Source organism: Schistocerca serialis, chromosome 5, assembly GCF_023864345.2.
Source record: "Schistocerca serialis cubense isolate TAMUIC-IGC-003099 chromosome 5, iqSchSeri2.2, whole genome shotgun sequence".
Lineage (NCBI taxonomy): Eukaryota > Metazoa > Arthropoda > Insecta > Orthoptera > Acrididae > Schistocerca > Schistocerca serialis.
Window position 1 is genome coordinate 87,675,101 of NC_064642.1, and position 12,563 is coordinate 87,687,663.

At 41.8% G+C, this 12,563-nt stretch overlaps 1 protein-coding gene across 1 annotated transcript in view; it reads right to left on the reverse strand.

Moving 5' to 3' along the window:
• LOC126481402 (proton-coupled amino acid transporter 1-like) overlaps positions 1–12,563 on the reverse strand; it is a 277,953-nt gene that overhangs the window by 18,780 nt on the left and 246,610 nt on the right. Inside the window, exon 8 of the mRNA XM_050105131.1 lies at positions 5,367–5,545. Coding sequence (XP_049961088.1) covers positions 5,367–5,545 — 179 coding nt within the window. The remainder of the gene's footprint in view (positions 1–5,366; positions 5,546–12,563) is intronic.

A 12,563-nucleotide genomic window follows, 5' to 3' on the forward strand; every position in this document is an offset into this window, starting at 1 on the left:
CCAGGTATTTTGTTGAACTCATAGCCCTCAGACTTGTGTGATTTATCGTGCAATCTAAATTTAATGGATTTTTTTGGTACTCATACAGACGATCTCACAGTCTTCCTTAATCCGAATCAGTTGCCCATTTTACCATACAGATATCGTGTCTAAGTTATTCTGCAATTGTTTTTGACCTTGTCATAACTTTACTAAGGGGTAAATGACAGAATCATCTACAGAAAATGTAAGAGGGCTGCTCAGATTGTCTCCTAAATCGTTTATGTAGAACAGGAATAGGAGAGGGCCTATTACACATCCTTGGAGCCCGCTAGATATCACTTCTGTTTAGATCGATGACTTCCCGTTGATTAGTATTTACTGTGACCTACTAGGCAGGAAATCATAAATTCACTCGTACAACTGAAACGATATTTCATAGGCGCGGAATTTGTTTAGAAGTTTCTTGTGAGGAAGGGATGGCAATGTCTCTTTACTACGTGCCCGTCTCCAAATTTCCATGGCATGCAGTTCCTGTCTAGATGCTCCATCGGAAACAGATCGAAATGGGCCTGTATTCAATGTCAACAGCAGTTCCTGTCAGGTTTGAAACCGACTATCATTCACAAGGCATCACTCTCTTTTCCCGTCGCTGTCGGCTAGGATCTTTTTGTGACCACCGTTCTTGCGCTGTGTTACTTGGCTGTGAATGGTACACCGCTCGTTGTAGACGCGCTGGATAATCCACGTTGACACACAAGCAAATCGGAGAATTTCACACTCGGTGTTGTCATGAACACGTTCAAACAGGATAAATCCTTTCAGCCATTTTGTTACGTCTCCAAGTTGACCTTCCTTACTGCGCTGATTCCTTTAAACCGACCGGCCCATACACACCGCTTTACTTCAAAATGGTTCAAATGGCTCTGAGCACTATGGGACTCAACTGCTGAGGTCATTAGGCCCCTAGAACTTAGAACTAGTTAAACCTAACTAACCTAAGGGCAGCACAAACATCCATGCCCGAGGCAGGATTCGAACCTGCGACCGTAGCGGTCTTGCGGTTCCAGACTGCAGCGCCTTTAACCGCACGGCCACTTCGACCGGCACACCGCTTTACTGCCACAACTTATTTCAGCGCTGTGGAGTCACGTAACAGCCTCGTACCAGTTCCATATTATTTCCAACCCTCCAAAGCGACCAGTATGCTGTTTGTGGAGGGTGATATAAAGATTTTATCTGGTGATATATTCCTCATTGAAGGGAAACTGCCGGCCGGTGTGGTCGAGCGGTCCTAGGCGCTACAGTCTGGAACCGCGCGACCGTTACGGTCGCAGGTTCGAATCCTGCGTCGGGCATGGATGTGTGTGATGTCCTTAGGTTAGTTAGGTTTAAGTAGCTCTAAGTTCTAGGGGACTGATGACCTTAACAGTTAAGTCCCATAGTGCTCAGAGCCATTTTTGAAGGGAAACTGGACAAAGCATTCCGTCGAGCCCTACGAAAAACGGCGCAGTGTTTCTCCTCCTTTTCATCTACTTCAAAAGGAAGGAAAGGAAGAATGATTGGGTTTAACGTTTCGTCGACATCAAGGTATTAGAGACGAAGGACAAGCTCGTGTGGCATCAAGGATGGGAAAGTAAATTTGCCGCGTCCTTTCAAAGGCTCCATCCCGGCATTTGCCTGGAGCAATTTAGGGAATTCACAGAAAACCTAAATCTGAATAGTCGGACGCGGGTTTGAACTGTCGTCCTCCCGAATCCGAGTCCAATGTGCTAACCACTACGCCACCTCGCTCGGTTTCTACTTCAGGTCGATGACGTTACAATAATGACTTGAGTAGTGAAGGTTCGGACATAACAAATCTAACATTTAAGTCATGATTCTTATGTTGTTAATTTATCACTCAGCGCTCCACAGAGATTAACAAAAAACACAATCTGCTTTGTGTCTGAAAATACCACTAAGATTTTCCACACTGACTTGTCAGATCGCGTGTCGGTTCTAATCACGGATGCGCGACTTCATTTTAGATTCTGGTTCTCTCATGTTCTGCTCGGACATTAATAGAATCATCAACTCTGTGTGTTAGCACAACGACTATACAGCTCACAGTGTAGAACTACGATTGCGGGCAGCTCTACCGCTGCTTCCCTATGACCGACTGTTGGTCGTCAGCGATGATATACATTGGTCTTTCAACAGCTGAATATTATCTTACCCCAAATCGCGCACCTACCAACGAGAGACATTTCTTCAGCAACCCAATATCAGACATATCTCCGAAAACTGGCTTTATAAGGTCGACGACAGCTTCTGAGAGACTGTTTTGTGTTTAAATTCCTTTGACTCATGACGTCTATTGAAGATGGACCAAGTGTCAGTTCCATTTGGACATAGTTCTTGCAAAGTTACTAGATAAGCAGACAGAATAATTTATACTCTACACTTCTGGATATATGATGGTAATGCCACACATAACATATGAAACTTGTCACGTCGTCTGGAACATACAAGTGATCAGTGAAACGTCATTCACACACGATTGGAGTAAGAGGATTTCTGAGAGGCAACTTTGACAACGTACGAAATCTGCTGAGAGAAGCACAAATGAAGAGGTGTCTAGTGACTCAGAAAATGGTTTCGATGATCCATAACTTCATTAAACTTTTAGTGAAACCTCAAACACCACTCTCCAAAAATGTGCTTTTTTGAAATATTAGGAACGTTTACAAATGGACTATTAAAGACCTAAAATTTTCAACGTCTGCACAGAGTACCAATTTTCACTAATTTTATCATAGAAATTTCGTAATATGCCTAACAGTACAACAAAAGTTTGTGAAAAAATTGTTTTAATTTTTTCAACTTCAGACAAGCTGTTATGTAAAGAAACTTTTGAAGAAACGTATAAAACGTAACCTTCAAGCTTCTATATAAACATCAGTATTAGCACCTAACTGAACTTTAGAATGAAAAAGAATTTTCTTTGAAAACTTTCATTTTTAAAATGACGAAAGATAAATGATACTTAGTTTTTGTAGGTGTTTCCTTAAACCTGGAACTAATGAGTCAATGAGACACGGAGTATTTCTAACACTTCTCTTATTCATGGAATGGTGAATATTTTCCAAAGCAATGCAAATGTTACCTAAAACTAATTCTCAGGAAAGAAACCTAACTATCGACATTGGTACGAAACATAATTCCTCTTCACCACTCCTCTCCTCAGTGACACTTGTTTCTGGACTCCTTAGTTATGTGAAGACAGAAATTGGAAGGCTACAGCCTGCAAATGTTTTATGTCTGACCACTGCCACTAATATAATGATAATAATAATAATAATAATAAAATCACACATTTGCTATACATGGATGATCTAAACTAACTGGCATCAACAAATCAACAACTCAACCGATTACTAAAGATAACAGAAGTATTCAGCAATGATATAAATATGGCTTTTGGAACAGACAAACGTAAGAAAAATAGCATAGTCAAGGGAAAACACACTAAACAGGAAGATTACATATTGGATAACCACAGCGACTGCATAGAAGCGATGGAAAAAACAGATGCCTATAAATATCTAGGATACAGACAAAAATAGGAATAGATAAAACAAATATCAAAGAAGAACTAAAAGAAAAATATAGACAAAGACTAACAAAAATACTGAAAACAGAATTGACAGTAAGAAACAAGACAAAAGCTATAAATACTTATGGTATACTAATATTGACCTACTCATTTGGAGTAGTGAAATGGAGTAACACAGACCTAGAAGCACTCAATACACTTACACGATCACAATGCCACAAATATAGAATACATCACATTCAGCAACTGAAAGATTCACATTAAGCAGAAAGGAAGGAGGAAGGGGATTTATCGACATAAAAAACCTACATTATGGACAGGCAGACAATTTAAGAAAATTCTTTCTAGAACGAGCAGAAACTAGCAAAATACACAATGCAATCACTCATATAAATACATCGTCTACACCACTGCAATTTCATAACCACTTCTACAACCCTTTAGATCACATAACATCAACAGATACGAAGAAAGCAAATTGGAAAAAGAAAACACTACATGGCAAGCACCCGTATCATCTAACACAGCCACACATCGATCAAGACGCATCCAACACATGGCTAAGAAAAGGCAATATATACAGTGAGACGGAAGGTTTCATGATTGCAGTACAGGATCAAACAATAAACACCAGATATTACAGTAAGCATATTATTAAAGATCCCAATACCACAACAGATAAATGCAGACTTTGCAAACAACAAATAGAAACAGTAGATCACATCACAAGCGGGTGTACAATACTAGCAAATACAGAATACCCCAGAAGACATGACAATGTAGCAAAAATAATACATCAACAGCTTGCCTTACAACATAAACTTATAAAACAACACGTTCCCACGTACAAGTATGCACCACAAAATGTACTGGAGAATGATGAATACAAATTATACTGGAACAGAACCATTATAACAGATAAAACAACACCACATAACAAACCTGACATCATACTCACCAATAAAAAGAAGAAATTAACACAACTAATCGAAATATCCATACCTAATACAACAAATATACAAAAGAAAACAGGAGAAAAAATTGAAAAATACATCCAACTGGCTGAGGAAGTCAAGGACATGTGGCATCAGGATAAAGTTGACATTATACCAATTATACTATCAACTACAGGAGTCATACCACACAATATCCACCAGTACATCAATGCAATACAGCTACATCCAAACTTATATATACAACTACAGAAATCCGTAATTATTGATACATGTTCAATTACCTGAAAGTTCCTAAATGCAATATAACATATACCGTATAGTTGAAAGGAAGTCACGCTTGATCAAGGTCCGCGTCACTTTCCATTTTTGACCAGACATAACGTCTGAGAAAAGAAAGAAAGAATAATAATAATAATTACATAGTTACTGGTGTGCTGTCAATTAGATGGTTTATTGTTGCAAAATGAAAAATGAAACAATTTCTGGTCTATTGCGGAAACTGGCTACAATTCGGAGAAAGCATTTTAAGAGGTATTTAAGCATGTGCGATCTACAGCATATGTCTCAGTTCTACTGTCATAGATGCGTGGTACAAAGTACCAGGTACGTATGTGATACGTGGACTTTGTGAGGAGCAGCACAACTGAACTCATTTTTTACGTTTTACCCATCAGGGGATAATTACTCCGCAGGTTGGGAACCACTGTCTTAAACGGACCATGGCGGCGGTACGTAGCGCTGTGTAGCCGACTGACCAGTGGAGATTGCTCGAGAACGATCTGGATGCAAGCGTGAACCTACAGCAGTTGGTTCTCAAACACGTGTGTACTCACATTTGATCGGGTGGCAGGTTGAGGGTGATGGATCCCTTGACATCGTCTCCGTACTTCAGGTAGCCCAGGAAACCAGTGATGACAAAGAGGGAGCAGACGACGCTCATGCCCACGTTGAGGACTCCCAGCGGGCTGGTGAACTGCTGGGGCTTTTTCATCTGCTCCTGCAGCGGAAGCACCTGCAGAAAATACAAGCCGTCCACACTATAATGTCGATAATATCGCAATGTACGTCACTGTGGAAAATACCGATTTCGGAGTCCACGAATAGTTTTAGGCGCCCCTATAACTGGCTCGGTAAGTCAGTTTGAGGGTGGCGGAAAGGCAAAGACATACTATATCCAACAGGACCATCTGTACTAAACCATTATTGTATTCAAACAAACTTTCGGGCTGATGATGGATTTACTTTCAGACACAGGTACTATGCTTCACGTAAGCTGGGAGAGATTTTCACTCCAAATGGTTGCACCGTGTATTCGCAAGTACTTAGTGTACCAGAATCCCTTTTAACCCTACCTACTCTATTCGCGGATGATATACGCTGAAATTGTTTGACGACCACTTTTCGCATAAATCAGAATATCTCTGATTTCAGTCGTGACCATTATCGAACGGAGATGTACACTATCTGATCAAAACTATCCGGGCATCTACCACTGGACATTAATATATTTTGTGTCCACCCTTCGCCTTTATGACGGCTTAAACTGTGCTGGGAATAATTTAAACGAGCTGCCTGAATGTCTGTGGATGAATGGATGCCCATTCTTCCACAAAAGCCGAAACTGGGAAAGTTAGTGATGTTGGACGCCGGAGTCTGGAGCGAAATCTACACTAATGGCCATTAAAATTGCTACACCATGATGAAATGCAGATGATAAACGGGTATTCATTCGACAAATATATTGTACTATAACTGACATATGATTACATTTTCACGCAAATTGGGTGCATAGATCCAGTACCCAGAACAACCACCTCTGGCCGTAATAACGCCTGGCCATTGAGTCAAACAGAGCTTGGTACAGGTACAGGTACAGCTGCCCATGCAGCTTCAATACGATACCACAGTTCATCAAGAGTAGTGACTGGCGTAGTGTGACGAGCCAGTTTCTCGGCCACCATTGACCAGACGTTTTCAGTTGGTGAGAGATCTGGAGAATGTGCTGGCCAGGGCAGCAGTCGAACATTTTCTGTATCCAGAAAGGCCCGTACAGGACCTACAACATGCGGTGCATTATCCTGCTTAAATGTAGGGTTTCGCAGAGATCGAATGAAGGGTAGAGCCACGGGTCGTAACACATCTGAAATGTAACGTCCACTGTTCGAAGTGCCCTCAATACGAACAATAGGTGACCGAGACGTGTAACCAATGGCACCCCATACCATGAAGCCGGGTGATACGCCAGTATGGCGACGACGAATACACGCTTCCAATGTGCGTTCACCGCGATGTCGCCGAACACGGATGCGACCATCATGATGCTGTAAACAGAACCTGGAGTCATCCGAAAGAACGACGTTTTGCCATTCGTGCACCCAGGTTAGTCGTTGAGTACACCATCGCAGCCGCTTCTGTCTGTGAAGCAGCGTCAAGGGTAACCGCAGCCTTGGTCTCCGAGCTGGTAGTTACAGCCATGCGGATACGATGCCTGTCATCTCACTGCTAGTGATACGAGGCCGTTGGGATCCAGCACGGCGTTCCGTATTACCCTCCTGAACCCACCGATTCCATATTCTGCTAATAGTCATTGGATCTTGACCAACGCGAGCAGCAATGTCACGATACGATAAATCGCAATCGCGATAGGCTACAATCCGACCTTTATCAACGTCGGAAATGTGATGGTACGCATTTCTCGTCCTTACACGAGGCATCACAACAACGTTTCACCAGGCAACACCGGTCAACTGCTGTTTGTGTATGAGAAATCGGTTGGAAACTTTCCTCACGTCAGCACGTTGTAGGTGTCACCACCGGCACCAACCTTGTGTGAAAGCTCTGAAAAGCTAATCATTTGCATATGACAGCATCTTCTTCATGTCGGTTAAATTTCGCGTCTGTAACACGTCATCCTCGTGGTGTAGCAATTTTAATGGCCAGTAGTGTTTTATTCAGGTGACACTGCATGACTAATCCACGTGCGAAGTCACTAAGCTCTCCCGACCGATACATTTTGCCTTTCTGCTTCTCTACTGGCAACAAAATACTTTCCGCCTCGCTTTACACTATACTTGTAACACATAGTGGTTAATTTCCCATTACATATGGGTACCTGTATTCCTCTGGTCAGATATTGTATGAATCCTCTATGGCTCTCATGGAAATCCAACTGTGTATGGGTCTCGAGAATTAGTCAGACGAGGGATTCATAAGAGACCTCTTTCAAGGGCGGATTACGCTATTGGGATAAAAACAGATCGAGAACGAGGGGAAGCAGTGTTGGGGAAGAGCAAAGCGATGATGCATCGAAGTCATCGGAAAAGATATGAAGACCAATAACACACAGGATACACGGACGACGCGTATTAGACAAATATGCACGAAAATACTCACAGAGACGAAATAAGCCGTTTCGTACCACTGGTTGGTTTTACGAACCGTACGTATACAGCGAATGGTGTATTATAACAGATGCCAGTTGTCGTAAGACTCCCTTTTATTCTTCCGTCAGCATTTGTGTCATTTATGTATCTGTCTATCTGAATTGTCATTGTGGCGTTCTATTAGGCTTTCTAGTTGTTCCACGCACTTGTCCCAATTATTGTTGCCGATAAAATAACAAGAAACAAAAACAACAAGAGAGGTATCAAGAAGTTTGTGTACGATAGTTATGGGAATGTGTGAAGGAAGTGGGGAAGATTAGGGGTTTACGTCCTGTCGAAGATTTGATCATAAGATACGGCGCACAAGCTCTGATAGCTCAGCAACAAGGAAGGAAATTGACCATGTGCTTGTCAGAGGAACTATCCCAACATTCACCTTCATCGATTTGGGAAAACCGAAATCAGAGCATCAGTACGAAAATTTGAAACCCACGTCTCAGTGCGCTAACCACTAGCCGGCGTAACCGGTGGAAATGTGTGAGAGATTCGTCTTAGAACGATCTGGGATTTTAAAAATTGTATCTCGTGTACAAGGTATGAGAATTTAGTTCAAGTTAGTTTGCAGTGAGACTATTAGACATGTGTCTCTTAAAGTGAGACAAGAGATGGATCGTTAGAGCGTAATTATGATGGTAAAGTCACAGACAAACGTGAAGCTACGCAAATATTTGCACAGCATCTGCAGCAGCGCTTGCGCTATGAAGCAACGCAGTCTTGACAAGTGAGAATCTCAGCTGGAGTTATCTCTGAAATAAGCTGCATCACGTTCTCCCTTATCAGCCAGAATCAAAAATTAAACACTTCAGTTTAGCAGTCCGCCTGCCACTTAAAATGACTCGGCTTTCTGTATTTTTCTTTACTGACCTGCTTCTACTCATAAAATTTAGTGAAAATTCATGTAATCATTTTTTATGTACTTTGGTGTAGGGCAGGCATTCCCAACCTTTTCAGCTGGCGGACCCCCCTTCTTCAGTCGAAAATCCGTGGCGGACCCCTAGTCAGTCAAGAGCACAGTAACTTTAAATTTCAGACCGAAACCCATGGGAACTGAAAGCTTCTTAATGCAAGTGCCATGTTCCCAATGACACCTCCCCCCTCCCCCCTGAAGTATCAATAGTCTTTGATTTAGAGATGAATGAAAACAACTTGAAATTAACGATCCAATTTGAATTCCCACTGTATCCAGACACTTACTAGTGGATTTACTCCCTTTGTTCGACACACTATAGCCTAATTAAAGTTGCTTGGTAATTGAAATTTCACATGATGGAGCTGTCTTCCTCCAAGAGCAATCAACATCACGTCCAAACTGTTCGCTGTTGAAAAGCCGCTGCTTATGGTCTGTTCATTTCCACTATTTGGCTGCTGTTGTGTAAGGAGCATCCATATTTCGTAACAGTCGTGTGTGTGTGTGTGTGTGTGTGTGTGTGTGTGTGTGTGTGCTTTTTCGTGAAATCCGAAGAAAAATGTTCAAATGTATGTAAAGTCTTCCTTTGGTCGTCCTCCCTCCTCATTCATTTCAACTGGAAACTTCCCTTGTTGTGAAGGCGATGTAGAAACTGCACCCTTCTTCAATGATCCTGACTTCAGCCACCGATCCATGTTAGAAGTAATAAACTGGTCAAAATCGACTTATGAAATAGGTAGTGCACTGACAAAGCAAGTTTGACATTTAATGATGCCTGGGGCCGCATACGTGCCAGCGAACGCTGTCATTGGTCGACAAAGCTCGCTCCACGCATGCGTAGAAGGTTTCAGCGCATCTAGTGCCGTGAGCCGGCGCACAAACGACCCCCGTATTGTTGCTAAACAGTCGATCAGAGAAGCCGCATTCTCCGGCACTAAACTGTGTATACGTTCTCACTTAGGAACCCCAAAGGCTGCTTGGGGATACGACCTGAAGTAAAAGTACACGTTTTTCACACGAAAAAAAATAGTGTTGAATTTGATTTTCACATTTTTATTCAATAAATGTACTCAGTATTTTACACGATTTGGTGGAAGGTGGCCGTGGACCCCCTTAGGGGGTCCGCGGACCACAGGTTGGGAAGCCCTGGTGTAGGGTGTTTGGGACATTTTTTCTATCGCCACAGTTACACTTTCTCCGATGCCTCTAGACATATTAACTAATCTCATCACCAGTTTCCGTTTGGGGGTAAATCAATTCGTTGTCTCTTTTATTTTTTTATTTTAATTTGACCTTGGGACACATAATACACTCATACCTATCACTGCGAAATTACGACGTATTAAGCACATAAAATAAAACATCAAAACAGCACAAAATCCATTCATACAACGTAAAAGACTCCACTGAACATATATACGTCTTTCTGTTGAACTCGCATAAATATCTATGCATAACAATGTCATTAGTTGCAAGTTGGGGGTGGGGGGAGGGCATAAACGAATTTCATAACTTTAGTAACAAGTTCATATAGCCGGCCGCGGTGGTCTCGCGGTTCTAGGCGCTCAGTCCGGAGCCGCGCGACTGCTACGGTCGCAGGTTCGAATCCTGCCTCGGGCATGGATGTGTGTGATGTCCTTAGGTTAGTTAGGTTTAAGTAGTTCTAAGTTCTAGGGGACTGATGACCTTAGATGTTAAGTCCCATAGTGCTCAGAGCCATTTGAACCATTTGAACAAGTTCATGTAGCTTTCTGGTGAGTCACTGAAATGAGTCATTGAGGAACAGGTGATCAAGATTTCAATAATAGTGTCACAGTTTCAGTTAGCATTAGGACTCAGACGAAGGTGATGAACGTACTACCGGGAGTTCCCCTTGATTAAATCGTAGCCAGGCAATCGTCAGTTTGAAAGTTCAGTTACACGTTACCCTCGTATCACGGACAAATGGAGAGAATAGTAACAACGTTATCGTAGTGTCTGCCTTTAATGTGAAATGGAAGCTGTAACTGGTGGTTTCACTTTGTCTTTGAACGCATCTTAATTCTGCAAAATGAAGTCCGCTGCTTTAAGTTTTCGGAAAACATTCTTATACGTCCCTTCCTCAAAGTCTTAATTCTTACAATATCTCTCTGTTATTCACCAAACTACACAGAAGCTGTCCTGATTAGCTGCAACCTATGGGCTGGATGAATATTTCACTCTGCAGTGGAGTCTTGGTTTTAGGTTGTGAAAGCGTGTTTACTCAGCTGAAGAATGAAAATGTCATTCTGGCAACAGCTAACTCTTCCTACGGCTGTGGGATAATTACGTCACATCTGCACTACCGGTCTAAAGATTCCTGTCACCCATGATAAAGGCTATATACTTCATTTAAATGTAGAAATACATCGTACAAATTATACAGAACAAGAAAATAAATATAAATATTTTCTCTCTCTATCATTAAGTACAATATAAAATGGTTTAGATTTTAGCCTCACCAAAGTATCCACGCTTTGCCCGCAGAACAGCTGCACAAACTCTTGCTATTCTGGAGATAAAATATTGTAGCGTTTTTGGAGATATTACAGTCCAGCACGTCTGTAATTTAGTCTTAGCCAAATTCTTCAGTTCCCCACATTTCTCTTTTCTGTTACCATAACTTCTGGACAATTTAGAAGCATGTCCGGGATCACTGTCGTGCTGCAGAACAACTTTTGCCACATGGAATTGGATTTTTGATCAGTATCTTGTGATATCCTTCTGCCTTTAATGTTCCATTAAGTCTTACTAGACCACCGACGTTATCACCCAAAACACATACCCAACCCATGACCGACCCTCCACCATGCTTCAACGCTGACGTCACACGCTGACTCTTCATACGTTCTCCACGAAGTTGACGAACAAACATTCGACGATTGCTTCCAAATATTTCAAACTTAGTTTCAGCCGTGAATAACATTTTGGACCATTACTGGCCGCTCCAGTTTTTACGTTGTTATGCCCACTGCAATCTTTGCCCCCCCCCTCCTTTTTTTGCGTAGTAAAGGTTTCTATCTGCTGTGCGCCCCTTGAAAACTTGTGCGGCGGCGCGGTTCCTTCCGTCCCTTTACGACGAACCTGCACCTACCTGTGAACATTGCCTCAGCAGATCATCAGTAGGGAAGCCGAGCGAAACCTACTGTACTTCGACGTGAACCAGGCTGCAATTAAAGTCACTAATCTACGTTTCGGGAGAAAGTTTTCACACGAAATGGAAGCTTGGAAATTTTGTCCTTAATTCATATATTTTGAAACTTAGGTGAACAAGGATCACTGCCAAGCCCGTGCTAGTCTTAACACAGTCACTCACAATCCCTTTCACTCACGTTAGCAGGTTTATAGTCCAGTGAAACTGTCAGAAAAAAAGCCTGTACCTTGCAAAAGGTGGGGTACAAGATTTTATTTTTTTAACTCGTTCATATTGTTGGAAAGGTTAGAAAACCAAGTTTTGCCAACAAAATTTCTCTTGGGAAAACTTTCTGCAGTCAAAAAACTTCGAAAATTTCAGACTTTTTTCAGTTTTTTCAAAATATCTCAGTTTCATTTACTCCTATCGCTTTGAAGTCCATTTTCTTTTTTAAAGAGCACAAAATTCTCTACAAATTTGATTTTTACCATTTTTTTCTACTCCCAATATCTAAGGCGCTACAGCTCGT